Genomic DNA, 27,908 nt, shown 5'->3' with positions numbered 1-27,908 from the left:
TTCCCGAGACTTGGGCTGCACCACGATTCAAACAATGCTTTTTTTTTTTTTTTTTTTAATTTTATGTGTTATGAGTGTGCCTGTGCACCACGTGTATACTGTGCCCACAGAGGCCAGAAGAGGGCATCAGAGCTCCCTGGAACTGGGAGTTACGGACAATTGTGAGTGAACAGAAGAGAACTTCCTCTGGAAGAGCAGCCAGTGCTCTTACTTTCCAGCCATTGCTCCAACCTCCCTCTACTTCCCAATTGGACAAGAAAGGCTAAATCTTGGGGCTGGGAAAGATCCGGGAGGCGGTCCTGGGGCTGAGAGGGCGGAGCCCCGCGTGACACCTTCGTCGTGGAAACGCACCGGAAGACGGAACTACAACTCCCAGCGGTCTCTGCGCTCCCAGTTAGCAAGATGGTGTCTCGCAAGAGGAAACTTAAGGCGGGCGGCCACGAGGAAAGTGTACCGAGCCCACCGGGGTATTCAGGTAAGCTGCTGAGGGCAGGAACCGACCAGCTTGCGGGGAGGTGGCCTGCGGGTGGCAGAGGCCCCGCAGCTCGTCATGTGTCGGGGTGCCGGACCCCGCCGCTCCGGCTCTGGGTGCTGATTCCGCGGGCGTTCCTCCGAGAGGCCTTGGGCATGGGCGGCTTTCTCCCGGCGGCGCCTGCCCGGTGTGCAGCTTCGTCGTCCTCAGAAGCTAGTTACCCGCCGATCTGCTCGAGTCTCATTCCTTTTTTTTTTTTTTAAAGATTTATTTATTATTATATGTAAGTACACTGTAGCTGTCTTCAGACACACCAGAAGAGGGCATCAGATCTCATTACAGATGGTTGTGAGCCACCATGTGGTTGCTGGGATTTGAACTCAGGACCTTTGGAAGAGCAGTCAGTGCTCTTAACCTCTGAGCCATCTCTCCAGCCCCTCGAGTCTCATTCCTTAACAAGCGCTTCCTGAGTGAAGGCCGCAGCTGTATCCTTCCCAGCCCCGAGATTCGCATCCCACTGGTGTAGACTAGCTGGGAAGGTGGGGCTCCAAATGAAGAATGGATGGAGGGAAGAGAGTTGGTGTGCCAAGCAGAGCAGCTCAGGCTATGGAGGCCGATGGTGTTAGCGGATACCCCGAGAACGCAACTCTCGAACCCGGCCGCTAGCTCAGTGTGCGCCCTCCCTCAAGCCTCCCACCTTGATTTTCCGAGGACATTCCTCTCCAGCTTCCCCTGGATGGATGGACGAACAGGCGGGCAGATGGAGCTAGAAAGGGACAAAGAGAATGGAACAGGGTGGCATAGGCACTGACCTCCCCTCAGGTACACCAAACTCCCCTGCACTCGTTTCCTCTGTTAGCTGTTCCGGTTAAGTTCTCAGAAAAGCAGCAGGCTTCTCATTACCTCTACATGAGACAGCACAGAGTTCGCCAAGGCACACAGTCCACGTGGCCTCCCAATCGGACCCTTTTTATCCTCAATGTGCCCCCATACTGCACACAGGTAAGAGTCTGGTAAGAGAGCAGTGGGTTGTGAGTGGGGGCTTGCCACGGGATCCTGGCTGTCAGGTGGAAATGGCAGCAACCCCCCAGTGGAGGCTGTTGAAAGACTGGAGCTTTCAGAATAAAAATATAGGCTCCCCTCACTGCCCACACAACCCTCCCTCCCTCCCCCCCCCCCCCCCCCCCCCGGGTCTAGACAGGGCCTCACTCTCCCTGGGCTGTTCGGGATGCTGTACTTCCAAACCTTCCCCATCTTGACTCATTAAGTTATAAGTGGTCACACCTGGCTTGGAAATTAATTACCCTTCCAACCATTTTGTTTGTTTGCTAGCTTTTCTTTTTCAAAAGAAAAGTCTAACAAAAATTACTGCAGTTCTATCTAGACATACTTGTTAATTTGTCACAGAAAGCATTACGTTTGTAGTTTTGCTTCAGACAAGATCTCTTGCAGCACGAGCTGGCTTCCTACTCAACATGTAGGTGAGGCTGGCCTTGAACTCATGATTCTTCTGCTTTCACCTCTCAAATTCTGGGATTACATGCGTGTGCTACCAGACGGCTTTAATCCCAGCACTCAGAAGCAGAGGCAAGTAGATCTCAGAGTTTGAGGCCAGCCTGGTCTACAGAGTGAGTTCCATGACAGTGAAAGCTACACAGAGAAACCAATGAAAAAAAAAGATCAAGCTGGCGGTGGTGGCGCACGCCTTTAATCCCAGCACTCAGGAGGCAGAGGCAGGCGGATTTCTGAGTTCGAGGACAGCCAGGGCTACACAGAGAGAAACCCTGTCTCGAAAAAAACCCCCAAAATAAATAAATGAATAAAAGGTTTATTTACTTGCTATATTGGAGATTTTCCATAGACCAGCTCTCTGCAGTCTCACCCCCTTCTTTATTTCTTGGTCTCCTCATGTAGCAGCCCTGGCTATCCTGGATGTATAGTTCAGGCTGGCCTCGAACTTACAGATATCCACCCCACACATGTAGACACACATATCCCATGAGTGCTGGGATTTCAGCTATGTGTCAATGAGCATGGTGGGATTTATTATTATTATTATTATATTATTATTATTAGGGGTGTAGTTCAGTGGCAGAGTGCTGACTCTGGGTTCAAGCCCCAGGATCACATAAATCAGATTTTGGGGACAGGAAGATCAGAAGTTCAAGGCTGGGGCTGGAGAGATGGCTCAGCAGTTAAGGGCATTAGGCTGCTCTTCCAGAGGTCCTGAGTTCAATTCCCAGAAACCACATGGTGACTCACAACCATCTGTAATGGGATCTGATGCCCTTTTCTGGCATGCCAGGTATACATGCACATAGAACACTCCTATATATAAAGTAAATATTATTTAAAAAATTGATGGTATTTTCCCTGTTGCCAAAAAAAAAAAAAGAAGAAGAAGAAGAAATTCAGGGCCTGTTTTGGGTACAGACGGAGTTCAGCCAGCCTGGGCAGCAGGTTAGAGAGAAGGGCTGGGCCTCATGTGGTGCCGTCACAGGCTGAGGGTATCTGTGTAATCAGCACAGAGCTGAGAAATCCCTCCTGCTCTTCCCGTGACACTGCAGTGATTAGCGCAGACTTGGGTAGTAAGGTTTAATTACGTCAGATGAGAGTCCTTACCTTTGGGACCCCTGCCTCCACGCTGTCATGGGAGTCAGTCACTGTTGGGGCACGTAGGCCCCATGGGTATCGCAGATTTGGGCCCCGAGTCCTTTGGGCTGTTATGGGGGTCAGGATGTCCAAGGAGCCTGTGGGTGCTCACATTCTGCCTCCCTCGGACCTCGTAGGAGAGCCTGTCTCGATGCCTCTCCTCCTGCGGCGCCATCAAGACAGTGGAGCTTCAGGAGAAGCCTGACCTTGCCGAGAGCCCTAAGGAGCCAAAGTCGCAGTTTTTCCATCCCAAGCCGGTGCCGGTAGGCCGCCCAGTAACACAGGGTTCCATTGGAGTCGGGGCAGGGGCTGGGGCCGGGGTGGCTCAACAGCAGGCTTTTGGAGAGACCACTCCCTATAGCAGTCTCTAATGTGTGATTTAGGAGGTTGTAAGCATGATGGCTTCCGATTCTCTCAGACGTGCCACATTCTTTGACTTCTTCTTGCCCTCTCTGCCCATTTCCCACTTCAGCATGGTCCTCCTCGGGACAAGTGTCCTGGCTCTAGGAGCCCTGTTCTGTCCCCTCTCCCCAGGTGACCTATGTGTACTTGACGTACAAGGGAGTCTGATCCTGAGTTTGAGCCTTGTCTGTTTATGACCTGCCCTGGCCTGGGGTGAGCCTACTTCCCCCTGAGTGCTCAGGAGTCCGGCTGGGGAAGAGCTACAACAGGTCCCTGGAGCAGTCGACTAGCCAGGAGCACGGCTGTCCTCCCTCGCACTCTGGAATGATAGATGAACTCTTAGTACCACATCCTGTGGCTCCAGGCAATGGGGATCTTGTCTCACAAGCTGGAAGGCTCTACACAGTCTCTCTTTCCCCCCAGGGCTTTCAGGTAGCTTACGTGGTGTTCCAGAAGCCAAGTGGAGTGGCATCTGCTTTGAACCTGAAGGGGCCCCTGCTGGTTTCTACAGAGAGCCACCGTGTGAAGAGCGGAGTTCACAGTCAGTACTTCTGGCTCTGTCCAGTGCTCCTTCCCCGGGCCTTGGGTTGGTGAGAGACACTTTCTGGGGACAGCATCTATGGATGCCACAAGCTGTGTCCCCCTCTTCCTAAGGCCCGTGCTGGCAGGGCTGTTTGAGACATGTCAGCACCAGGCAGGGAGGCACTAGCCCAGCGTGCTGCCACTAGACCCTTCCGTGCACATGAACCTGGGCTCTAAATCCCGGGACATGAGGGGCCTCTGCAAGGGGGTCCCGGCTTGCTGACCATATCTCGGTGGAACTCTTAGCTGTCACTTCCTGGAGAATGTTCTACGATAACCTGTAGCTCTGATGAGTGTTTGTTAAACATTTGGGCAGCAGAGGTGAAGGACGGGGGCAGATAGCAAGCAGCAGGCAGACAGCAGAACATCCCATCCCAGCAGAGGTGGCTGGGGCAGCCAGGCCGAGAGCAGGCCAAGGTGACACAGCATCAAGTGCAGGCTGAGGCTGTGACGGAATGCTGGGAATGCTGGGGAGGTGAGGCAGTCCGTAGGAGATCTGGTCCATCACCTCCTGACTTCCGTACCACTGCATAAAAAGTGGTGCCATCTGCTGGAAGCCTTTAGCCTGCTTGATGTTTTCCCCTTTCCCTGGTACAGAGCCAGGGAGCCAGGCTGGCACAGGAGGGGTTTGGAGGAGACAGGGTGGGGGGGTTCTCTGAGTTTGCTTGGTTTTTTTTGTTGTTGTTGTTTTTTTAATTTCAAAGAGTTTATTTTGTGAGTGTGAGGGTTTTGTCTGCATGATATATGAGCACCACATGTGTCTGGTGTCCAAAGAAGTCAGAAAGGGGGCATCCTGGACCTGGAGCTGTAGATAGTTGTGAGCCACCATGTTGAAACCTGGAACTAAACCTGGGTCCTTACAGCTGCAGCAGGGGCTCAGGTCAGCCGAGCGATAAGGTCCACTGAGGCTTTCCCAGTGTAGTCTACATCATGCCCTGTCCCCTCTCCCTCAGAGTGGATCAGTGACTATGAAGAGTCCGTGCTGGACCCCGAGGCCCTGAGGATGGAAGTAGACACATTCATGGAGGCCTATGACAAGAAGATAGCTGAGGTAGGCCTTCAGCGGGGCTCCCGGGTTGTGTAGCCCCGGGACGGCGCTCTGTATTGTAGTGTGGGGCCTGGGAGGGAACCGTCCGTGGTGGCAGCCTGGCTTTTAGTTACCACGAGGCGTGTAGGCTCCCGGTTTTGCTTGATGAAACCTGATACCTGGCTGGGTGGTGTGGACTCCTAATGGTCTGTAGGTGAAGAGAGCGTCCTTGATATGTCTGTTGCCCAACACTTGCTGTGGGGGGCCTTCTGGCCAGCAGGCACTGTGTGCCTAGGGGACTGGGCCTCTAGCCAGTCAGGGACATCCTGCTGCCGCAGTGCCCCGCCCATCAACAGCCTCTTCCTTGCAGGAGGAAGCTAAGGCTAAGGAAGAGGAGGGAGTCCCTGATGAGGAGGGCTGGGTAAAGGTCACCCGCCGAGGCCGCAGGCCTGTGCTCCCTCGGACAGAAGCGGCCAACCTGCGTGTCCTCGAGAGGGAGAAGCGGAAACGCGCCCGCAAGGAGCTGCTCAACTTCTATGCCTGGCAGCACCGAGAGACCAAGATGGAGCGTAAGACGCACTTGAGGGCACCTCACACATCCGGGGGCAGGGAGCGGGTGTCCTCAGTCATGTCCTCCACGAACTCAGGGTCACTGTGTCCTTATGCTCTCCAGAGTGCCCAGGCAGAGATCTGTCCACCCCCAGCCAGACACCAGCAGAGGGGTGGGGTACTTGTGGAGGGAGGGCTGCTTGAAGGGTCCACGAGGGAGTGCAGTCTCGGTGCTGCCCACGAAGAGCACCCTGTGCCCAGGACATTTTCCCTGTTGGTTCGAGGCTCTCCTGAGCGCAGGCTGGACCAGCAGCTGCCTTCAGACCCCAGCCTCTGTTGGCACGGACACCGCCTCACTGTCTCTCCCACACCTCCCTGGCTCCTGCACTGGTCTAGACACCGCATGTCACCAGAGCAGCCTGTCCTCACAGCTCTGGATGCCACCTCCCTGACTTGAGGCACTTGGTTAATCCGCTGACTTCTCCCTGCTCCAAGGCCACATCTAGGGAAAGGTGCCCCTTGGCTGCTGCTTCTCGGCTTCCCATAGCCCAGCCCAGGCCTCGCCTCTAGAGAAAATGTCCAGTTCTGTTTCTGTGCAAGATCCCAGGACACAGCAGGAATAGGGAACGTAGAGGGGACCCTTTAGAGGGCTAGCTGGCAGTCCCTGCATCCTGAGGCTGTGTGACCCACTGTGTCCCCTCTCCCCCAGATTTAGCACAGCTGCGAAAGAAGTTTGAGGAGGACAAGCAGAGGATTGAGCTGATGCGTGCCCAGCGTAAATTCCGACCCTACTGAGCTCTTCTGGCAAGCAGCTGCCAGGCCAAGAAGGAGCTGGTGCCACAGTGCCGTCTCTGCGCCCACACAGGCAGGAAGGAGAGGGCAAGGCTGTCCTGGGAGGTGAATCTGGCCTTCACAGAGCTGCCCTGCCCCTCCCCCTCAGTGAAGACACTCCCTGGAAACCTACTGACCATCTGATAAGCCTGAACCCCATGAAGCCCTCCCAAAAACCGCCACTCTGACAGTGAAGATGGGAGATGATTTTATTTCCATACAGCTGGCGGCAAGGACAGGCTCCAGCAGCCTCAGAGGGCCGGCCCCAGGCCTGCTTCCTTAGCCCCAGCAAACACCCAGCCCCCTCTCAAAGGCACGAATCACACCAGACTCTTTTCCCTGCCACCTCTCTTGGCCTTTTAGCCCAGGGAGACCCACGCCCACCCCACCTATTTTGTGGGAAAAGAGTGCTCAAGGTCAGTGGAAGCTGTAAAGTGAGGACAGGGTCCCAGGCCAGAGCTACAGCCGGGAAGAGGACAGCGGCGGCAGGCACTGGAGGAAGGAGCTGATGACTCCAGCCACAACCCGAGGCGTGTTCATGTGGACGTAGTGGCTGCCCGGGACTTCCACAAACTGGTACCGCTGGGGAGAGGGGTAGGTGGTGAGATACTGCCCACTCAGACGCCCGTGGCCAGCTGCCTCCAAGTGGGTCAGAGGTGACCTCTGAGCAGCCCTTGTCTGTTCACTGTAGCCTGGGGACTTGGAGGCTGTCACAGGAATGTAGGTGTCCAAGCTCTGAAGTTACTGTATATATTACACAGGGACAGCAGAGGAAGCTACAGTCAGGGTCGCTGCCAGTTCTGTTAGCGATAAAGCCCTCAAGGAAAAGTAGGCTACTGCGGGAGCTTGTGAAAAGAGCCCTCCCCCACCCCCACTTTGTGACAGCATCAGGCCTAGGTGATTCTAAGTGGTGAGGACCTTAAAGGGCCGGGACCCACAGAGGCCTCCCCTACCCAGTAGTTGTAACACTTGTCAACAGAGGGAAATGCAGGGCTGCTTCTAGAAAGGTGCGCCTCAGAATTAAGCCTGCCTGGGTCTTAGGGGAGGATAATAAAATTCTGCCAACAATCAGTCTCTCCTGAATTCTTGACTAGATGTTCCAGGTCTCTGGGGACTGGCCATAGAGGGATGCAGCCTGCTGGCTCCTTGGATCTGAAGTGGTGCCAACCCAGGAGATAGATCCGAAGGAACTGAAGTGGGTTCACCGCATACACGTGCCCAACCTCCCGGGCCACACCCCTTACCTCCTTTAGGATGGATCTTAGCGTGTCCACCATGAAGAGCAGGGGCTCCTTGTGTTTATCATTCACCCGCCTCACATCGTAGAACCCCTGCAGTGCCCTGGGCAGCAAGAAATTGAGGTGCCCCCTAGCTCTGCATCCTGATAGCACCCCTGCCCTGCCAGGTTTCAGGCCCTGAAGAGGCCAAGCCTCGGCTGCCCTCCAGGTTTTCTTCAGCCTAGATTTGCCCTGGGGTTCAGTCATCTGGCACCAGGCTAGCGCACACTGAATGGTTCACAGCAGTGTGGAGAGGAAGGGCCATTTTCTGCTGGGCTGAGATCCAGCCAGGGCTCGAGGCCAGGCTTTTCTTTAAAACAAAACCTATTGAGGTGGAATGGACACAGACAGCCATCCCCCTGTCTGTCTGAGACCCGCTATAGCCTAGGCTCAGATTCGCCCGAGCCTACTGTGTTCTCTCTAGTCCTGAGTGATGGGTGCGAGCCGCACTACCCAGCCCCTTCCAGGGTTCTAAGTTCAAATTAGCCTTGATGTATGAAGGGGTCAACAGCTCCCCCCAACTCCATAATGAGTTAAAAATGTAAGTTTAAAAAGTCTTAAGCAAGCTGGGCGGTGGTGGCGCACGCCTTTAATCCCAGCACTTGGGAAGCAGAGGCAGGCAGATTTCTGAGTTCGAGACCAGCCTGGTCTACAGAGTGTGTTCCAGGACAGCCAGGGCTACACAGAGAAACCCTGTCTCAAAAAAACAAACAAACAAAAAAAGTCTCAAGCATCCTAGCACACACACACTGCAGAGCACCAGGCTGCTGCCACAGACAAAAATCACGGACAGGACTACTTAGACCAACTCTGTTGCCAGCCCAGGCCAAGGTCAAAATTCCTGGAAGTGTAGACAGTCCTGCTGCGACCCCACTGATCAATGGGGTAAATTTGTCCAATCCAGCTAGGGGTGTGTCCCCTTCCTCATGGCCCCCAGGGCTTCCCTCCAGAAGCTATGCACAAAGAAGACAATCCTTCCTAATAGAGTAGGCCTTATTAACGAGTTCCCAAAGTTGCCTGTGCAGTTCCTACAAAGCATATATATTCTCCCTTTTCAGCATGAGGACATGGTGGCATAGGTCGCCACAAGACAGGCTCCCCCAGAGGCCAGCTGAGCCCCAGTGCCATCCCTGCTCCCAGACTACCTCTCACTTTTTTTTTTTTTTTTTTTTGGTTTTCTTCTGAGACAGGGTTTCTCTGTCTCTCTGTCCTGGAACTCACTCTGTAGACCAGACTGGTCTCGAACTCAGAAATCTGCCTGCCTCTGCCTCCAAGTGCAGGGATTAAAGGTTTGCACCACCACTGCCCGGCAACCTCTCGCCTTGTCTTATCCCTCCCAGCACCTGCTGACAAAGATGTTTCCTGAGAAGGGCTGATTGAGAGCAGTATGTCAACACACTGGAAGAAGTAGGGCTCCTTCCTAGAGGTTCCTGGACCCCGGGTCTGTCGAGGGCACTGGGTCTAGACTCACTTGATCATCAGCACACGGGCCTGCAGTCTCCTCGTAGCCTGCACAAACAACTCCTTGCTCACAAAGTCAAAGCTGTTCTCTGGCTGCAGAGACAAAACCAGGGTGAACCCCTGCCAGAGAGCCCCATCCCAGCAGGCCAGTGTCCACCAAGTCATGACTCGTCAAAGCCCCTTGACTTCCATTCAGCGAAGTCCTACCCTGTCCCGCCCCCAGCTTCCCCTCCCCCCCTAGCCATTCTTCCTTCTTGTTGGAATCATAGTCACTCAGGTGCTGTAGGCCACATGTGCTGCAGGTGTGACACGCATGCTAGAATCAGGAGACTGTGCAGGAGAAATTACGTAGTTAATAAAGTATAAGATGCAGTACAGTGGGCTGAGGACAAAGGTCAGGGGTAGACAGTGCTGGGTCCTAGTGAGTATCTGATACCGTGTCTCACACACACACAAAATTCACTCCTGGGCTAGAGAGATGGCTCGGCCAGTAGAGTAATTGTGACAAAACCGAAGTCTCATCCTCAGACTTCACGTTTCAAAGACAGAAAAAAAAAAAGATTAAAAACCCAACAAGAAAAACAACTGCACCTGTGTGAAACATTCCAATAATCTCGTCCGTCAAGAAGCAGAAATAGGTGGACTTTTGGAATTTGCTGGCCAGCTGGCTTTAGCCCATTTGGAAAAGTTCCAGACCATCTCAAAAAAAAAAAAAAAAAAAGATAATTAAATGTATTGTAGCTGAGAAAGGCATGGAAGGTCGCCCTCTGACCTCCACATGCAAAAGTATGTCAGACAAAGCCACTCTTTGTCGTGCTCCTCAGGCTAAAACCACCATGGCTACATTTTCAAAAGCAGAGAGTCCCACATCTCGGCTGTGACAAGGCCCTGGGGGCTGCCTCCCAGAGCTCAGGTTACACAGTGGCTTCACTGGAGTGGGGGATGGAGTGGGGGTGCAGCCCAGGCAGGGAGGCCCTGAACCCCGGCCACAGCCAACAGCGAACAGGAGGTGGCAGCATCGAGCAGGCTGGCGCTTGGGCCTTGTCCTCCAGCCTCCCTCCCTCCTTTTCCTCAGGAACTGGGGTTATCTGGCTCAAGGGTACAATCAGGCCTCCGACTTCATTTTAAGTTGGTCCCAAGGCAAGGATTAAGGGCCATTACCTCCACTCCTGCCTGCAGATGAGAAGCTCTTTGGAGTTTCTGTGGCAGCTTATTCCTCCATGGAAGCCTTTGTGGGCTGGCCATACTGGGGACCTTGCCTGTCGTCCCCTGTTGTCAGCTGCCTCTCTCCCTCAACATCTTTTAGCTTCTTCCAGTTTCATTTCCTGACCCACTTTTTTTTTTTTATAAGTAATAAGAGAAAACAGACAGCGAGGTCAAACTGAACTGCCAGCCCTGAGGCCTTGTGCATCAGACACCAGGTGTGGGACCCGGAGCCAGTGTGCCCTGCTGCCCCAGATCCATGGGGTCCTCCTCAAGGGGAGAATTTCTGTATTCTCTAGCCCCACACCAATGTTTTGCCCCGGGCTTCCTTCACTTCTGTGAGAGACTTCCTGTAGCAAGGGTACGTGGCAACGTGAAGTCCTGAGACAAGGGTCTGTGTCCATGTTCATGCACATGTATGTATGAAAAGACATTTGGAGTCGGGGGAGTCCACAATATATATGCACACATGTATGAGAAGACATGAAAGGAGTCTGGAGATGTAGCTCAGGGGTATAGCACTTGCCTAGTATGCGTTCAGTTGCCACCAGCACCTCCGTGTGTGTGTGTGTGTGTGTGTGTGTGTGTGTGTGTGTGTGTGTGTGTGTGTGTATGTGTGTGTAAGAAAGAGATGGGGAGGGGAAGCAGGCAGACAGGGAGACAGACAGGGAGACAGACTGGGGTGAAATCACACCTTGTGCATCATTGGCAGGAACATAAAATAGTTCAGCCTCTGGAAACAACAATTCAGCCATTTCTCAAAAGATCAGCCACACGTTCCCACGGGCTGCAGAAATCCTCTCTGGCAGAGCCAAGAACCAGAAGCAAGGACTGCACCTCATATTACAGCAGTGATGCTCTCAATCACCAAAACATGAAACACTGACGCCTGTCAGGCAGCTTAAAGGGGGATTGTGTTTGTTTGTATAGGAGTACACAATGGCTGTCTTCAGACACACCAGAAAAGAGTGTCTGAAGAACCATTACAAACGGTTGTGAGCCACCAAATAGTTGCTGGGATTTGAACTCAGGACCTCTAGAAGAGCAGGCAGTGCTCTTAACCACCGAGCCATCTCTCCGGCCCCGGGGATCGTATCTTGTGTCTATCCTATGTTATGTATATGTAATTTCAAAACTACTTTAAGCAAGAGACTACAGACCAAAGGAAGCAGAAAGGCAGTGACGCTTACCAAAGAGATCCTCCGGTCCCTGTTCAGCACCAGACCTGGAGAAAAGCACAAAGCACAGTGGGCCTGGTGTCACAGGAAGGACTCATGCTGCCCAGAGAAGTCCCAGCCTCACAGACTCATCTGGGCTGGTGAGAGCCCAATGTCAGCCAGCCCTGGACGCCCCATCCTGGGATTCTTCCAGAGCAGGGCTTGGCCAAGGCTGCCCACATCTCCTCAGTCACTGAGGGACAGCACAGGATGACAGAGGCAACAAAGTTCTCTCCTTCCTTCCTTCCTTCCTTCCTTCCTTCCTTCCTTCCTTCCTTCCTTCCTTCCTTCCTTCCTTCCTTCCTTCCTTCCTCCCTCCCTCCCTCCCTCCCTCCCTCCCTCCCTCCCTCCCTCCCTCCCTTCCTCCCTTCCCTTTTTGCTTTTGAAGATAGTATCTCACTTTGCGGCCCTTGATGGCCTGAACTCACTATGTAGACCAGGCTGTCTCAATTCACAGAGATTTGTTGCCTCCAAGTGCTGGGATTAATGGCACACTACCACTCTGGGCTCCACCTCTCCTCTCAGAGAAAAGAAACTGTTTGGACCTTTAACACCAAGAAATAGTAACTAAGAACTATGGCGTTCCTTGTCAGAGAAGGAGAAAGGCCTGAATGTTGTCCTTCTAACGGTCTGACATGGTCTCTGCCATGGATGACGGACAACTCCTCTCATCTAGGAAGGCTTAGCCACGCCCTCCTGGGCCACATCTATGATTCCTGGAGAACTGTGTACAGGGATTTTGGGGGTGGGGCTGAGCAGCCTCGACTGCCCTGCAGGAACCCAGAGGCCTTGGCAGGGGATGGAAAAGTTAATTCTGGGACCAGCTTCTTGAGGGAAACGGAAGGCTGCGGGTGTCAGTGTACGAGAAAGAGGCCTTACAGAGGTTGGTCCGCTGCCTCATGCACAGCCACCAAAGAGAAGGGGAAGTCAGATCCGAGCCCCTTCTGCAAGTGGGCTGAGTGCCCAACATGATACACAGTTAAATGAAATTATCAACCTCCACTGGCATTAGACTCAAAGGAGCAAATGACTCCAACTCCAAAATCCATCAGACATATACATGTCCGGTTGCAGTGCCACAAGTCTACATCCAAGAAGAAAGAAACCGGTCAGAGAGAAGTCAGGACAGAAGAAGTGACAACCGCAGGACAGGAGTTTACAATTCTGTGTCCCCCAACATGGGAACATTGTTAAAACGTAGATAAAGCCAAGGGCTGGGTAGAGACAGTGGCTCTAACCACTGGGCCATCTCTCCAGCCCCTCCCCCCACCCCCTTTCATTTAATGTCCGTTTTTTTGGATCTGGTGTTAAGTCTCATGTGGGTTGTTTTGTGGTCTTGTTTGGTAGACGATGCTGGCTTCAAACTCATGAAGACCCGTCTGCCTCCGCCTTCTGAGTGCTGGGCTTACATGTGTGTGCCACCACTGCCCAGAGCCTTCAACTACATCTCCTTTCCCTTCCTGCAGTGCTGGGGTGGGACCCAGGACCTCTCCTGGGTTCGAGGCAAGCACTGTACCACAGAGGGGGCTACACACACCAAACCTACATGTTTATTCTTTATAAGCTACCTAGGTTTTTTTCTGTGTTTTTGTTTTGTTTTGAGACAAGGTTTCTCTGTACTGTCCTGGAGCAAACTGGTCTCGAATTCAGAGATCCACCTACCGCTGCCTCCTCAGCGCTGGGATTAAAGGCATGTGCCACCGTCACCACCAGCACATTCTTAGGTTTTAAAGATTTATATATGTTGGAGAGATGGCTCAGCGGGTAAGAGCACTGACTACTCTTCCAGAGGTCCTGAGTTCAATTCCCAGCAACCATATGGTGGCTCACAACCATCTGTAATGGGATCCCACGCCCTCTTCTGGTGTGTCTGAATACAGCAACAATGTATTTATATACATAAAATAAATAAATATGCCGGTGGTGGTGGCACACGCCTGTAATCCCAGCACTTGGGAGGCAGAGGCAGCCAGATTTCTGAGTTTGAGGACAGCCAGGGCTACACAAGAACTAAATCCAAAAAACCAAAATAAATAAATAAATAAATAAATAAATACATCTTTTGTTTGTTTTTTTGAGACAAGGTTTCTCTATGTAGTCCTAGCTGTCCTGGAACTCACTCTGTAGACCAGGCTGGCCTCGAACTCAGAAATCTGCCTGCCTCTGCCTCCCAAGTGCTGGGATTAAAGGTGTGCACCACCACGGCCACCTGGCAAATAAATACATCTTTTTTTTAAAAAAAGATGTTTATATTTATTTTTTGAGACAGGTTTCACTATGCAGCCTTTCCTGGCCTGGATTTGCAGTGTAGATGAGGCCTCAACCTCACAGAGATCCACCTGCTTCTGCCTCTTTGAGGAGTAAAGGTGTGTGTCACCGTGCCTAGATTCAGGTTTTTTTCATAGTGACAACGGAGAAGACTAAGATGGGTGACAAAGTATAAAAGAGTGTGGGAGCGATGGTTCAGGGTCAAGAGCACTGGCTGTTCTACAGGAGCCAGGTTCAAGTCCCAGCGTCCACGTGGCAGTCACAAGCATCTGTATCTCTACTTCCAAAGGCTCCAATGCGTTCCGTTCCTCAGATCTATGATATCTGATGCAGAGACAGACAAGCAAGCAAAATACCATACATAGAAAATAAAATAAATTTAAGTACTTTAAAAAAAAAAAAAAGAAAGAAAGAAAGGGGTATGGTGGCGCATGCCTTTAATCCCAGCATGTGGGAGGCAGAGGCAGGCACATCTCTGAGTTTGAGGCCAGCCTGGTCTACAGAGTTCCAGGACTACACAGAGAAAGCCTGTCTTAAAAAATTAAAACCCAAAGCAAACAAAAAAACTTGCCCCCCCCCCCCAAAAAAAAGTTGGGCAGTAGGCAGCAAACACATTTAAGCCCAGCTCTCAGAAGCAGCCCGGAAGCAGACAGGTTTTTGTGAGTTTGAAGCCAGCCTACCTAATCCAGTTCCTACCAAACAAACAAGAACAAAAACCATCGAACCCCCATGTGACTTATTTACCACCAGAACCAAAAAATGAACATTAAATTAAAGGGGAGGTGGGGAGGCCTGGAGAGATGGCTCAGTGGTTAAGAGCACCAATTGCTCTTCCAGAGGACCCGGGTTCATTCCCAGCATCCACACGGCGGCTACGAACTGTAACTTTAGGTACAAGGGATCAGATACCCTCACACACAGACATACACGCAGGCACAACACCAACACACACAAAATAAATAAATCATGAAAAAAAACCCAGAAATGATGGCTGGGCTTATATGTCTGGGAAGAGTTGGGAGGAATCAGCCTCCCCACAGGAAAAGCAATACACGAATCTAGATACCACACTCGGAGAGAAAAGGCAATTATGGAAATATTAAGAAATGCTCTTTTCTGTAATGATTAGGTTTTTGCCTCCAATTAGAGATGATGGAACTCGTAGATGGCAAATGCCATGTCTGATTGTTGACAGAGTTCCATCCAGGCAGGCACTTGCGGCTCTGGACACCCAGAGAACCAAGTAGAGAGACTGGTCACCGCTCTCCCAGATTACCTCAGCCTAACGAGTCTGAGGCCAAGGCCTCCGTGCCACCGGGTGCTATCAGTCCAATCTCTCTACCAGATGAAGGGTCCTCTCTTCTCTTGCAGGGTGGGGCCTGCCCTAGCTGGTGACTTCCTCCAGGTCTGGGGTCTCTGCTCAGAGAATGTGAAAATCCCGGGGGATCCCTGAGAGGGTGCAAGCAGCTCGTGGTTTTTCTTTTTCTTTTTTTAAATATTATCTATTTTTTAAGGATTTTATTTATTTATTATATATAAGTACATTGTAGTTGTCTTCAGGCACCCCAGAAGAGGGCATCAGATCCTATTATGAATGGTTGTGAGCCACCATGTGGTTGCTGGGAATTGAACTCAGGACCTCTGGAAGAGCAGTCAGTGCTCTTGACCACTGAGCCATCTCTCCAGCCCACTAGAAAAGCAAAGTCACTTTTGGTGAAGCTCTCAAGGGAGTTTCAGCTGTCCAGCTGTTGGTCACAGCCAGGAATTAGTACAAAGCCTTTCAGTCCCTAATCCAGTTCCTAAGTCCAACCCCACTTTGCCTCCTCAAGCCTTTCCCCACAACTTCCAGAGGACAGACTATACTGGCTGGGTTTGTGTGTCAACTTGACACAAGTTGGAGTTATCACAGAGAAAGGAGTCTCCCTGGAGTAAGTGCCTCCATGAGATCCAGCTGTAAGGCATTTTCTCAATTAGTGATCAAGGGGGGGGGGGCTTGTGGGTGGTGCCATCCCTGGGCTGGTAGTCTTGGGTTCTATAAGAGAGCAGGCTGAGCAAGCCAGGGGAAGCAAGCCAGTAAGGAATATCCCTCCATGGCCTCTGCATCAGCTCCTGCTTCCTGACCTGCTTGAGTTCCGGTCCTGACTTCCTTTAGTGATGAACAGCAGTGTGGAAGTGTAAGCTCAATAAACCCTTTCCTCCCCAACTTGCTTCTCGGTCATGATGTCTGTGCAGGAATAGTAACCCTGACTCAGACACAGACTATTCTAGAACTTTAGCTGTTTTGCTTCACTCTTCCCTCCTTCACCTCAGTGCTAGAGTTCTGCCCACTGCCCCCTCGCTGTCACCCTCCCCTGTCCTGTGAACCCCACATTCCTGTGCACCTCCCTAGGCAAGGACACCTGTGTTCTGGAGACAAGTGGTTTCAAGTGGACATCCTCTCTGTCCAGGGCTGGACACTCCTCCCTATAAAACTGGAGAGCCAGCAGGAGAGATGGCTCAGCGGTTAAGGGCACTCACTGCTCTTCCAGAGGTCCTGAGTTCAATTCCCAGCAACCACATGGTGGCTCACAACCATGGATAATGAGATCTGACATCCTCTTCTGGTGTGTCGGAAGACAGTGACAGTGTACTCACATACATTAAATAAATAAATAACATAAACCGGAGAGCCCGGGCATGAGATATAGTGTCCCTCAAGGACACAGCAAGCCAGGCCAGAAGGTCTCCTATCTGTCAGTGGGGAAATTCCTTCTCAAGATAGGCTTGGGAAGTCCCCTGAAGTCCGTGGCTGTTGCAGGTTATTTGATCACACTGTACACTTCAAGACTGTGTTCTTTACTGAAGAAAAAAACTGTTTCTGGTTGTGGTGTGTGCTCAGCGCTTAGCACACACATTTAGTCCCTCTGGCTGGAATCCAGACACGGGCTTAGTACACACCTTTAATCCCAAACAATGAAGGTAAAGTTTGTAGGAGGAAGCACCCATGTTTGAAAGTGATGTCTAACTGACTGGCAGAAAAAGTGACCAAATCAGAGAAAGATTTGACAGACTAGGATCTGCCCAACTCTCAGGAGGAGAGAGAGGAAAGAGGGGCAGCGTAAGATGGAGAGAGAGGAAGGAAGCAGTTTTACTGGGACAGTTGTACAGGACAGGCTGGAGGGAGGGAGAGAGGGAGAGAGGGAGAGAGGGAGGGAGGAGAGAGAGAGAGAGAGAGAGAGAGAGAGAGAGAGAGAGAGAACAAGCTATATATAGTTGAAGACAGAACGAGCCAGAGAATGAGAAGGAGCCAGAAGGTTAGAACGGATCACCACAGTGAGTTTGAGGCCAAGCAGAGCAATTCAGGAGAGGCTGAGAGAGGAGCCAGACTGAATCAGGCAGCATGGAGAGGAGTTTGGAGCCAGACCAGCTGAGTTGACCAGACAGCCAGAGATCAGAAAGAGCTAGAAAGGGTGAGCTTATTCAGCAGTTAAATCTCAGAGGTGAAAACATTCTAGGCCTAAATAAGATAGTACAGAGGCTAGCAGCTCCAAGATGACAATTACATCAGGCGAATAAACGTTACTAGTACGAGTGGCTCCCAGGGATCCCCAGCAGGAGGCTGTGTGTGTGCCTTACATCCCACTGACCCCCAAAACATCTTCAGCCTGTAAAGCTGGGTCGCTGTCATCTTGCCTGTGTCCTGGACAGGGAAATGGCCTAGGCCAAGTTGAACCCTCATGAAGCCACGGACTCCACAGGGCAGATTCACTTGGCCCTGCTTGGTCTAGCCTCGAGCCCCGTGCTCGGAAGCACCTCACCGCCCTCTCCCCTCAGCTTCCAGGCAGGTCCTTGCCACCCTGTGGCCTCTGTCTCTGGTGGCCTTTCTCTGTCTCTGTTTTAGCCATATTCTCTACCGATTGCTTCCCAATGTCCAAGTTATTCAGTTGGAGTGCCAGGAATATTCCCTTAGCCACCCCTCTGTCCCAGAGCAAGGCTGCATAGCTCTACTTGTAGGGAAAGCTGGGAGGGGAGAGGCTGACCTCAGGTCCAACAGATGAGCCAGCTGTGTGAAGGAAAAATGACATCCACCTGGGACAGAAAGTAGGTCAGAGATCCATTCTCTCTGGACTTAGTTTAAAAAACAAAAAAAAGGAGAGAGAAACTAAGAGGAGAGAAACTAAGAGTCCCCTGGGGCATTAAGGTGGCTCAGTCAGCAAAGGTACTTATCACCAGGCCTGGAGACCTGAGTTCAAGACCTGACACCCTCAAAGCGAACAGAGAAAACCGAACCCTCACAAATTGTTCTCTGACCTCTCTATGTGCACACACCCAGAAATGTAATTGAGAACAAACAGGTCCTCACGCGGAGCGCTCGCTCACAGGCAGCCAGTCCCAGCAGCCGCTCCGCCTAAGCACAGGGGTCTCCTTCCCACCTAGGAGGCCTAGCCCTCCGCGGGGCAGCAGCAAACTCGGCGATCTTCCTCTAACTGTCTCCGCTGGGACTTGCCAAGGTCACAGACAGATCCAGCAGAGGCTGAAGGCGAGGGCACTGTGCCCACAGACCTGGCACTCAGAGACTCTGGCTGTTGTCCTGTTGGGGATGGCTGTGTCATTAGACCACTCCATTTCTCACTCAGGGGGGCTAGAAAGCTCCACTCCTCTACAAATCCTTTCCCTTTCAGATATGGGCAGCCGTCCCAGGTCCCCTGCCAAGTGTTTCTGTGACTCTGCTCGAGCCAGACAGGTGCTTTCTGTGCTTTGGATGGAATGCGGCTGGGTTTAAGGTAGGGAGTTGGGCATCCTGGAGGGAAGGTAGAGTTTCCCTGGCCAGACACTGGGGGAGGCTTTTCCTTTTGTTCTTAGGAGCTTGAACAGAGCAGGTTTCTCCGGCTTTGAAGAATAACACCCCCAACCAGGAGAATGTGTGGTGGAAGGTGTTGCTTTTGTTGTTTGCTCGAGGCCAGGGAATCCAGGCGGGCCCCAAGCATTCTCTTTCCCAAATGCTAGGGATTCAGTCCCACGTGCCACACCTGGCTTGAAGCACGCTCAGGGCAGGAACACTTGGGTTTAGAAGAATGTGCCTAAGGCTGTGTTCCTAGATAGGCTCTTTCCCTATCTTGGTAAATTAAATCAGCTTTAACACCTCACTGTCCAGGTTTAGTTGGGCACTCCCTTCTGCTGAAAGTGGGAGTCAGGAAACCTGCAACTGCTTCCTCACCTGAATTACTCAGAAATCACGCCTGTGTTGGCAGTGGTGGTGGGGTGTTGGGGGGCGGGGCAGAGCCATGGCTTCCTAAGGATGACCATATCCAGAGACTCAGCAAGCTCTGGATCTACCTTCTCCTAAGCTAATTCTGCTATTGATAAGTGCTCCCACGACAGTGCTCCCCAGCACAGCAATGCCCAACTGTCTCCTTAGTGACTGTTCAGCGTCTGTGCTCACATTCCAGGTGGGCTGGCCAGGCCACGCCTCTTCTGGATTAGCCCATTTCTATACAGGGAACTCCTAGCTTGGTCAACTTTGTTGAGCACAGAAGTGTGGGCCCTCAACTTTCCTATGAGTTTTTAGGAAGGGGAGACAGAGGCTCAAGACTAAAAGCCCAACATATCAGAATGGCAGCCTGCACCCAGACATTCCGGGCCTGCTCCCTGTGACCTCACTGTGTTAGTGGTTATTCCTCTTCAGCAGTTGGAATTCTAGTCAGACAGGACAAGAGTTCCCACGCGACAACCTGTCTCTGCCAGAGCCCGTTGGCTCCAGTCCCCAGCATGCCCTCTCCAGTCAGCAGGACTTTGCAACTTGCCCCCACCTCCACAGGCACCTGGAGGGGTAGCTTTTGGTTCTTCAGAAATTAGGTCACATTTATAACCTCAACTGAACCTATCAGCCTATAGAAGTGACAATTACCACTAAGGACCTTTTCTGTTTCCTCTCAGTACAGGTAAATCCCATGATCAGCTAGCTGTCACCGAACTCTAGATTTTATGCTGTGTTTGGTGCACTTCCTGTCTCACCTCACCTGAGAGTGGCTCCCATAAGCCCCCTCTAGAGCAGGCTCCAGGCCCTCCCAGGGGCTCTCCTATCTACTCTTGGCTTTTCTGTAACACTGTTGCTACGGTTAATCAGGAATGTCAACTTCGAGGGATCCAGAATCACTGTGGAAACAAATCTCTGCAGATGTCTCTGAGGGAGTTTCTAGATTAGACTGAGGTGGGGAGGCCTGCCATGACCCTGGGCAGCACCACCCCATGCACTGGGGTCCAGCACAGAAGACACAGTGAGTGAGCTGAGCACCACCATCCATCTCCTCTCCCTGCTTCCTCACCGTGGACACAATGTGACCAGATACTTCCTGCTCCTGCCACCACCCCGCCATACCCTCTTTCTCCATCATGATGGGCAGTCTCCTGCGACTGTGAGCTAAAAAAAAAAAAAAAAAACCCTTCTTCCTCGAAGCTGTCAGATCCCCTGCTGCAGCGACAGACAAATGTCCATTTGTTTACCATTGTTATCCTGTTTAAAACTTACTTTTCCTGCTCGGCCTTGTCCTTGCTTAAGCCTAGGAAATGTCATTTCTACAAAGGTACCCCTTGGAGCGGCACCACCTATAGATTCTGGCCCATTGCCTGAACTAGTGTGGCTCACCCCACACTGTCTTGATAGGAAACTGCAGCTCTTTGACCCTAAGGTTTTGGTTTTTGGTTTTTCTTTAACAATTATACGGGACAGGTAATCTAGAAGATGCTCGGGCCAGGGGCTCCCGGAGCCATGGCATCTCCACAGGTTCTAAAAACCTCCTCCCCATAAGCCCGACAGACATGGTCATGACAGTCATCAAGTTTTAGTTCAAATACCTAGCCGTCCTTCCCATAGAATGTCTTTCTCCACGGCTAATGTGACCTTTCATCAGGTACTTGACCCCTTGTAGGCTTAGTTTCCTCTGCCCTCACAGGGCCATGTGTGAGGTAATGGGAGACCGTGAGATACACCAAGCCTCAGCCTGGCACAGGCAAGGCCCCATGCCATCCCTCAGGCACATCAGACAGTGAGTCCTTACCTTCCGCTGTCTTCCTGGCTCCTCTCTGTAGGAGGAGTTCCCCAGAGTCTTTATTCAAGTGGCTGTTTTGACTCAGGAGCCTGGGGGAGGGGGGAGGGAGACAGAAATACACTAAAGGAACCAGGCCTTGATCAAGCCCTGGAGCCAGACAGAAAGGGGAGCAGGCAGCTAGAGTTGATGGCGTGCTTTAATTCTAGCACTTAAGAGAGGCTGAGGCAGGAGGACCTTGATTTCAAGGCCAGTCATGACTACGTAGTGGGTTCAAGGCCAGCCTGAGTTATAGTTACATCTCTCTAAAACGAATGAACCACGAAAAGGGCAAGGGATGCGGCTCAGCATAAAGGGCTTGCCTAGCAGGCGCCACCCATGAGGGCATAGGCTCAGTCTCCAGAAAGGACAGCAGTAGGGAGGAAGAGACCTGGCTGAGAAGACCCTGCCCATGAGGGATGGATAAGTCAGTCAGTGGAGTTACCTAACAGCCTGCCTGTTACTTTGTGTCCGTATCCATTTATGTAGACACCGGTTATTGAGCTGGATAAAAGCACTCACCTGTCAATAAAAGGCTGATGGGCCCAGAAAACAACAACAACAACAACAAGCCCTGTCCTACTGTGTGCACTGCCAGATGCAGTAGGCACAAATGTGACCAGTCCCAGTGTGGCCATGCTTGCAGAGTTTAGACGCCAACAAGGACACAGGTAGTGTGGCTGCTCTGGGGTAGAAGCCGCCACACAGCTCTAGCAGGAGAATGGGAGAGAACTGTGGGTAAACTGTTAAGGAGCCTAAGGTTGGTTAGACAGAGGGAAGAGGTGTAAAATAAAACATGAACTTGAGGGGGAAGGAAGAGGACCCACCCCCACCCACCACCACAGCACTAGTAAAGAGGGGTGGTGACAACAAGAGGCTTCTGGGAAGTGCCCAGGAGAGGCTTGGTGCTGGGTGCCACCCCAGGGGGAAGCAACCTGGGGTGGGGGCAGGGGGATGACCTTATGAGGAGGGGGAGAGGAGGAATAGCAGGAGGAGAAAAAGGAGGCATCTTCTCCCTGACTTGGAGGGCACAGCAATCCCATTCCTTTCTCCCCACCCCACCCCCAACTCCTCCCACCCCCACCTCTCACCCCCCAACCCCTGCCCCGGTTCCCAGCACTCACTTCTGCAACAGGTCCTCTGAGCTGTAGGCTCGCGGGGGCTTCTGGGAGGCTTCCACCTGCAGCACTTGTTCTATGTGTCTCCGCTTGTAGGTCAGTATGTTCTCCATTTCCTAAGGATTCAGCCACAGCTGCTGACTCGCAACGCCCCAGTGAGGGGTCCCAGCCCCTCCCCTGGTCCTGCCCGCTGCCCTAGGTGCCCTTCTGAGGGATCTGCCCCTGCAGTCAGCCCTTCCTCATGCAGCACAAGCTTGCCTGGGACAGCTAGAGGGACTAGACGATTTTTTTTTGTGTGGGGGGGAGGGCATCCCTGTTAACTGCCAAGCGTTTTGGAGAGCTGCGACTCAAGGATTCCATTGAGGGTGGGCAACTTCACCGATATCAATCAGTGATGTCACTGCTACTGGCAGAGAGTGGAACCAGGTAGGCGAGGAGGTAGATCCGAGAATCCATCTGCCACACCCCATGTCCCCAGTGGAAGAAGACCAGCAGGTTCAGGATTTTAGGGCTCACTGCCACCCAGCCCCACCCAGGAGGAAACTCCAAGGCTCTATGCTTGTGCCATCAGTGGGACATTACATAGAACAAAGGGTGAAGTTTGCCATAGTCTGTGCATTGAATTGCTCATTAACCCATGAGTTATCGGTTCGTGCAGTGGAAAATTACTGAGTGCTTACAACGTGCAGGGGTGGAAGACATGGGGATAGAAGCACAAAAACACAGAGGCAGGTAAGATGGCTCATGCCTCTAATTCCTGCCCTTAAGAGGAGGCTGGAGGGCTGGAGAGATGGCTCAGCGGTTAAGAGCACTGACTGTCCTTCTAGAGGTCCTGAGTTCAATTCCCAGCAACCACATGGTGGCTCACAACCATCTGTAATGAGATTTGACTCCCTTTTCAGGTGTCTGAAGACAGCTACACTGTACTTACATATAATAAATAAATAATTTAAAAAAAAAGAGGAGGCTGGGGCAGGAGGATTGTCATGAGTTCCTGGCTAGCTTTGATTACAGAATGAGTTCCTGTCTGGAAGAGGAGGAGGAAGAAAGCAAGAAAGCAAGAAAGCAAGAAAGCAAGAAAGAAAGAAAGAAAAAGGAAGGAAGGAAGGAAAGAAAAAAGAAAGTTCTTATCCTCAGGGCAGGTGTGGCCATTTTATGAATGGAAGGATTTAAATTGACACAGCAGCATCCTCTGGAACGAAATAACTTCCTTAGGGTCACACAGTGTGTAAAGGACAGAGCCACGACTCAGGTTCAGAGACAGCAGTGGCTGCTGTGACTGATGGTGGAGGTCGGAGGTGTTGGTATTTTTCTATCAGTCACACTGAGGGTTGAGGTCCCCTGTGCTCAGCACAAAGAACTTGGTGAAATGTTAGTGCAGGGAGCTCGCTCAGGCCCAGAACACCCTCAAGCCACAGCCACTCCCCACTCCACCTTCTGCTGATTCACATTCTATGCAGGATCCACCAGCTTTCTGCAGACTGCAGGACACATGCTGAGCCTTCCCACCAGTTCCCACGCCCTTGGTCCCTCACATTCTTAGGGTCACGAGCTTCAGGATGATCCCTGGCTAACTTGCCCACCCTCTGCCACAATCTCATTAATGCATCCTTCATGTCCACCACAGGAGACAGAGCTGAAGGCACCCCCTAAAGTCTGGGGTCAGTCCCCATGATGGCCTCCCAGAAGCCTCTCCTACATTAAAGTCCAGGAGAAATGGCGTCGAGTCCAGCAAGATCAGTTTGTCCACCATCTCGGGGAACATGCAGGCAAACTAGAGAGTGACACAGACAGAGGGACAAGTGAGTGGGTGGGGGAAGGCACAGGCTTCACCAGAACAGGAGTCTTCTGTCCCTCCAGTGTGCTTCTCCCCGACCTGGCTATAGACCCCAGTAACCCTGGTCTTAGGAGTCTTGGGGATGACAGACAGGACAGAAACTCTACAAGAGATCTTCACTAGGACACAGTGTGTGTAGAAACTGACTCTGGCTAAGGAGGTGTGGGGCTCTCCCTGTCTTACCTTCTGCTTGTCCCCCCAAGGTCCCCAGGCAACCCCAGCACAGCCATGTACTCACCATGCCGCCCACAGAGCCACCTGCCGGACAAAAGAGCTGTGGTGACATTCTGTGTGGCCTCTCCTCAGCTCCCAGGGCCCTCCGCCTACCTCTTTCCTGGGGTTGTCCCATGCCCAGTTCCTTTCCCACCATTGGCTTGAGACTCTGCATCTCCAACTCTGGCCTCTCCCTGGGCCACCAAGTGCCCTTCATCAGAAAGCATTACAAAGCCACACCCCTCTACCTCATCTGAGACCAGAGGGCCCAGGCTCTAAGGTAAGCATTAGATGATTCTCTTACCCCTCTCTTCAGAGGGGCAGGGAAAGGTACCAGGTACCCACAATGTCAAGTTTTCTCTTTCCTCTAGCCCTCCACAGAACTCGGGTCCCGCCTTAAGCTGACTCACCAAAACTGTGGCCCATGAGGGAGAACTGATTCCACTTAAAGGCTGAAAACACAAAGCCAGAAAGAAGGTTTGCAAGGCCCAGCCTTACTCTGTCCTTTCTCCTGTGCCCTGGCTCGGGACTCCCTCCAAAGACCTGCAGCCCCCACTCCCACCCCAGGAGACCCTGAGCTGAGGGGGCTCAAGCGGCACTGTGGGAAGCTCCTAGCAGAAAAGCAAGCTCTTTTCAGTTGCCAGGAAACCTGACATGGAAACTTCAGGCAGGCATCCATTCCCAGGTCAGTACTGCCTCCTAGATCTGCGTCCTATTCCTAGGATGAGAGATGGTGCAGAGGACCCCCCCCCCCAGTCCCTCATGGCACTCACACCGACTCCGGCTCACCTGTTGCCACCCTTCGGACCTCGCTCACGAAATTCTGGTGGTAGTACGGGAGGCCTGGGTTGTAATGGGATGAGAGCCCATGACCTCCGAAATCCATGGCCACATAACAGAAGTCTGCAGCAGAGAAGAGGAAGACAGAGGTTCGACACAGCTGCCTTCACCCCCCCCCCCCCATTGCCCTTCAGCCCACGGCCCTACCTTGTGGTAGAAGAGGGATAAGCCTGTCAAAGGAGTTGGCGTTGTCCAGCCAGCCGTGCAGGCAGAGAACAGGAGGGTTCTTCTGGGAACCCCAGATTTTGACAGCAATGTGCCCCCAGGGCACAGCCAACTTCAACTCCGAGAACAAACCTGCAAGGCAGATCTGGTCATTCAACCCCTGCCTCCGTGAATCCAGTGCTTTCTAAGCCCCTATGTGTGCACTAACATGCACAGGCGTCGGTGCTACCGGCCTGTGTCCTAGCTTTGGACAGACACCTGCCAGCTATCTTGAGGGAAAAGACTGCTGGGTGAGAAAGATCCGAATAGGTTTTTCAGGGCATAGCTCATTGGTTTTAGAGCAGAACTGGAAGGAAGGGGTAGGTTGGGGGCTGCTGGCTTGAATCCTGACACTTGTGGGTTGTATGCATGACCTTGGGCTGGTGCCTAAAACCTCTCAGTCCTCAGTTTCCCTTTCTGTTAAACAGGAGTAAATAGAGTATAATGCCTCTTAACTGTAGAGACCTATTCCATAGATACCTGAAACTTCAAGCTGTAGCAAACCCCATACAGTGAACGTTACCTATGTATATATGAAATATATATCTCATATATACATAGGTAACGTGTATATATATATATATGTTACCTATGTGTGTGTATACCTATATACCTATATATGTCACCTATATATATGATATATATCATATATATATCTTATATACATAGGTAATGTGTATATACATACACACACACATATATATATATGATAAATTTTAACATAAATTAGGCACAGTAGGAGATGGGCAACAGGAATTAATAAAATCCAATGCTGATAACAATACACATGCCTGTCATCCCAGTACAAACATAAAGGTCAGACATGGGTAGATGAGGAATTTGAGGCCAGCCTCTTGCATAAGGTCTTGTCTTACAAAACTTCAACAAATCAAAACAAATATACTGCAATGAAAATGTGTGCAGCACTCTCCGATTCTATGTGAGTACTAATCATACCGGTAACCCTGGCCTCGTCCTGAGGAGGCGCAGGCAGGAGGATTTCGGCCAGTTTAAGGATAGGTTAGTCTAGGGAGTTCCAAGCCAGCTAAAGTTACATACAGTAAGATGGCTGGGGTTTTAAGACAGTACTCAGAGTACCATGCAGCTCAAAGCTGGATTGTGCCCTACATTTTTGGACATTAGGAAACAACCCTTGGAAGTTGAAACTGGGAGACAGCGGCAGGCAGCATTTTCTAACCCTTCAGAACAGATGCCAGACACTTTATACACTGTATACACCATGAGTTGGAGAGTTGGACCACTGCTGTCTCAGTGCACAGACCACTAAACTGAAGCACAGGAAAGGGAGATGGGGAGATGGGGAGAAGGGGAAGGGGGGCGGGGAAGAAGAGTGTCAGAGAGAGACAGAGAGACAGAGAGACAGAGAGCAAGCTAGACTCTGGGGCTCTAGCTGGGCCTCTTCTGGTTAAATGTGTCCCAGAGCTGACTCTGCTGCTGGACCCAAAGTGCAACCCCAAATAGCCACGCGCATACACCTCTAGTCTAGGGGCTCTAAGGACTCAGCGGCCATCGGGAGCCTGGCTCCGCTAGATTCCAATGCTGCCCACTGAGCCTGGATACCCAGAGGAGAGAGCGAGGAGTGTCCGCTCCACCGGCTCAAATAAGTGTGGGGGCGCCTGGGAGTTCTCGCCAGGCCTCCCCCTTTCCCGCTCCGATCTAAGGGGCCATGAGGGACATTTTCACCCATTGCTCTGGTCCGCGAGGCTGTCACTCCTCGCTGAGGAGGTCACAGGAACGGGAAGGACTCAGAAGCTCACGCCCCGCCTCTCGCGACCCGCTCACTGACTTTCCCTCCAGGCCCTCCCTATCCCCACAGGCTTCCGTCTCCTTAGCCTTTATCCTGGCGCCAGCCACGCCCCTACCAGCGACACCGCCCACAAGCCCACAACCAGGCCCCACCCCCGAGGCCACGCCTTCACAAATTCTCTTGCCTGGGATTTTCAAAAGGCTCTCAGGGATAGCCCGGCTCCTGGCTCATGCCATACAGCTAGGGTGGGGTGGTGTCAGAGCTAGCGGAGACGTCTCTGGAGGACAAAGCTTTGGCAGGCTCAATACCTAGGGAGCCCCGCATGATTACCACGAGCTAGACAAGGCCCCGGCGGCCCCACAGCGAGGAAAACTCCCTTGAGAATCCTCTGATTCCCACAGAGGTCGGACAATTGTTCGACAGTGTTTCACACCATCCGTTTCCCCACGGTGTCCGCGGCCCCTCAGCAGCGCCTGGCACTATCCAGCATTTATAATTGATTGCACGGTTTGAGTGAATAAATGAAGGTATAAAGAGAGGCCTCTGGCAGAAACCATCCCTAGGCAAAGAAGGACTCAAAACAGTTTCAGTCCAGAGAAGTCCAGGAGCCCCGAGTCAGGCTGTGGGCACAGGGTGCGTTCTGTGTGCTGGGAAGGGCCGAAGGGTTTCGGAGGCCAGCCTGGGCTATACTGCAAGACTCTCTTAGGGTTTCTATTCCTGCACAAACATCATGACCAAGAAGTTGGGGAGGAAAGGGTTTATTCAGCTTCACAAAAGGAAGTCGGGACTGGAACTCAAGCAGGTCAGGAAGCAGGAGCTGATGCAGAGGCCATGGAGGAGGTTCCTTACTGGCTTGCTTCCCCTGGCTTGCTCAGCTTGCTCTCTTATAGAACCCAGGAATACCAGCCCAGGGGCCCTCCCCA

General features: G+C 52.0%; 2 protein-coding genes across 6 annotated transcripts; one reads left to right on the top strand and one right to left on the bottom strand.

Moving 5' to 3' along the window:
- The first annotated feature begins 361 nt into the window (after positions 1 to 361).
- On the top strand, positions 362 to 6,965 carry Rrp7a (ribosomal RNA processing 7 homolog A). Its single transcript, XM_052160984.1, has 7 exons — positions 362 to 475; positions 1,332 to 1,474; positions 3,262 to 3,387; positions 3,950 to 4,067; positions 5,062 to 5,159; positions 5,506 to 5,704; positions 6,394 to 6,965. The coding sequence occupies exons 1-7, from the start codon at positions 403 to 405 to the stop codon at positions 6,477 to 6,479; spliced, it is 843 nt and encodes a 280-aa protein (XP_052016944.1). The 5' UTR covers positions 362 to 402; the 3' UTR covers positions 6,480 to 6,965.
- On the bottom strand, positions 6,707 to 27,043 carry Serhl2 (serine hydrolase like 2). Of its 5 annotated transcripts, none has more exons than XM_052160978.1 (12): positions 26,922 to 27,043; positions 25,161 to 25,310; positions 24,963 to 25,076; positions 24,584 to 24,625; positions 24,199 to 24,218; positions 23,823 to 23,897; positions 22,130 to 22,239; positions 20,979 to 21,058; positions 11,647 to 11,681; positions 9,264 to 9,346; positions 7,760 to 7,856; positions 6,707 to 7,097 (listed from the first exon to the last, which is right to left on the bottom strand). In XM_052160978.1, exons 1-12 carry the CDS (start codon positions 26,923 to 26,925, stop codon positions 6,975 to 6,977), a joined length of 933 nt encoding a protein of 310 aa, XP_052016938.1. In that variant the 5' UTR covers positions 26,926 to 27,043; the 3' UTR covers positions 6,707 to 6,974. The 5 variants fall into 5 exon arrangements, with proteins under 5 accessions (XP_052016938.1, XP_052016940.1, XP_052016939.1 ...); XM_052160982.1 differs by having other exon boundaries at positions 7,005 to 7,259; XM_052160980.1 differs by lacking the exon at positions 23,823 to 23,897.
- Between the last annotated feature and the right edge of the window lie 865 nt (positions 27,044 to 27,908).

The sequence above is a fragment of the Apodemus sylvaticus genome, chromosome 17 (genome assembly GCF_947179515.1).
Source record: "Apodemus sylvaticus chromosome 17, mApoSyl1.1, whole genome shotgun sequence".
NCBI classification, from domain to species: domain Eukaryota; kingdom Metazoa; phylum Chordata; class Mammalia; order Rodentia; family Muridae; genus Apodemus; species Apodemus sylvaticus.
The sequence above is the reverse complement of the archived record's forward strand: the minus strand, read 5'-3'. Positions and strand labels throughout refer to the sequence as shown.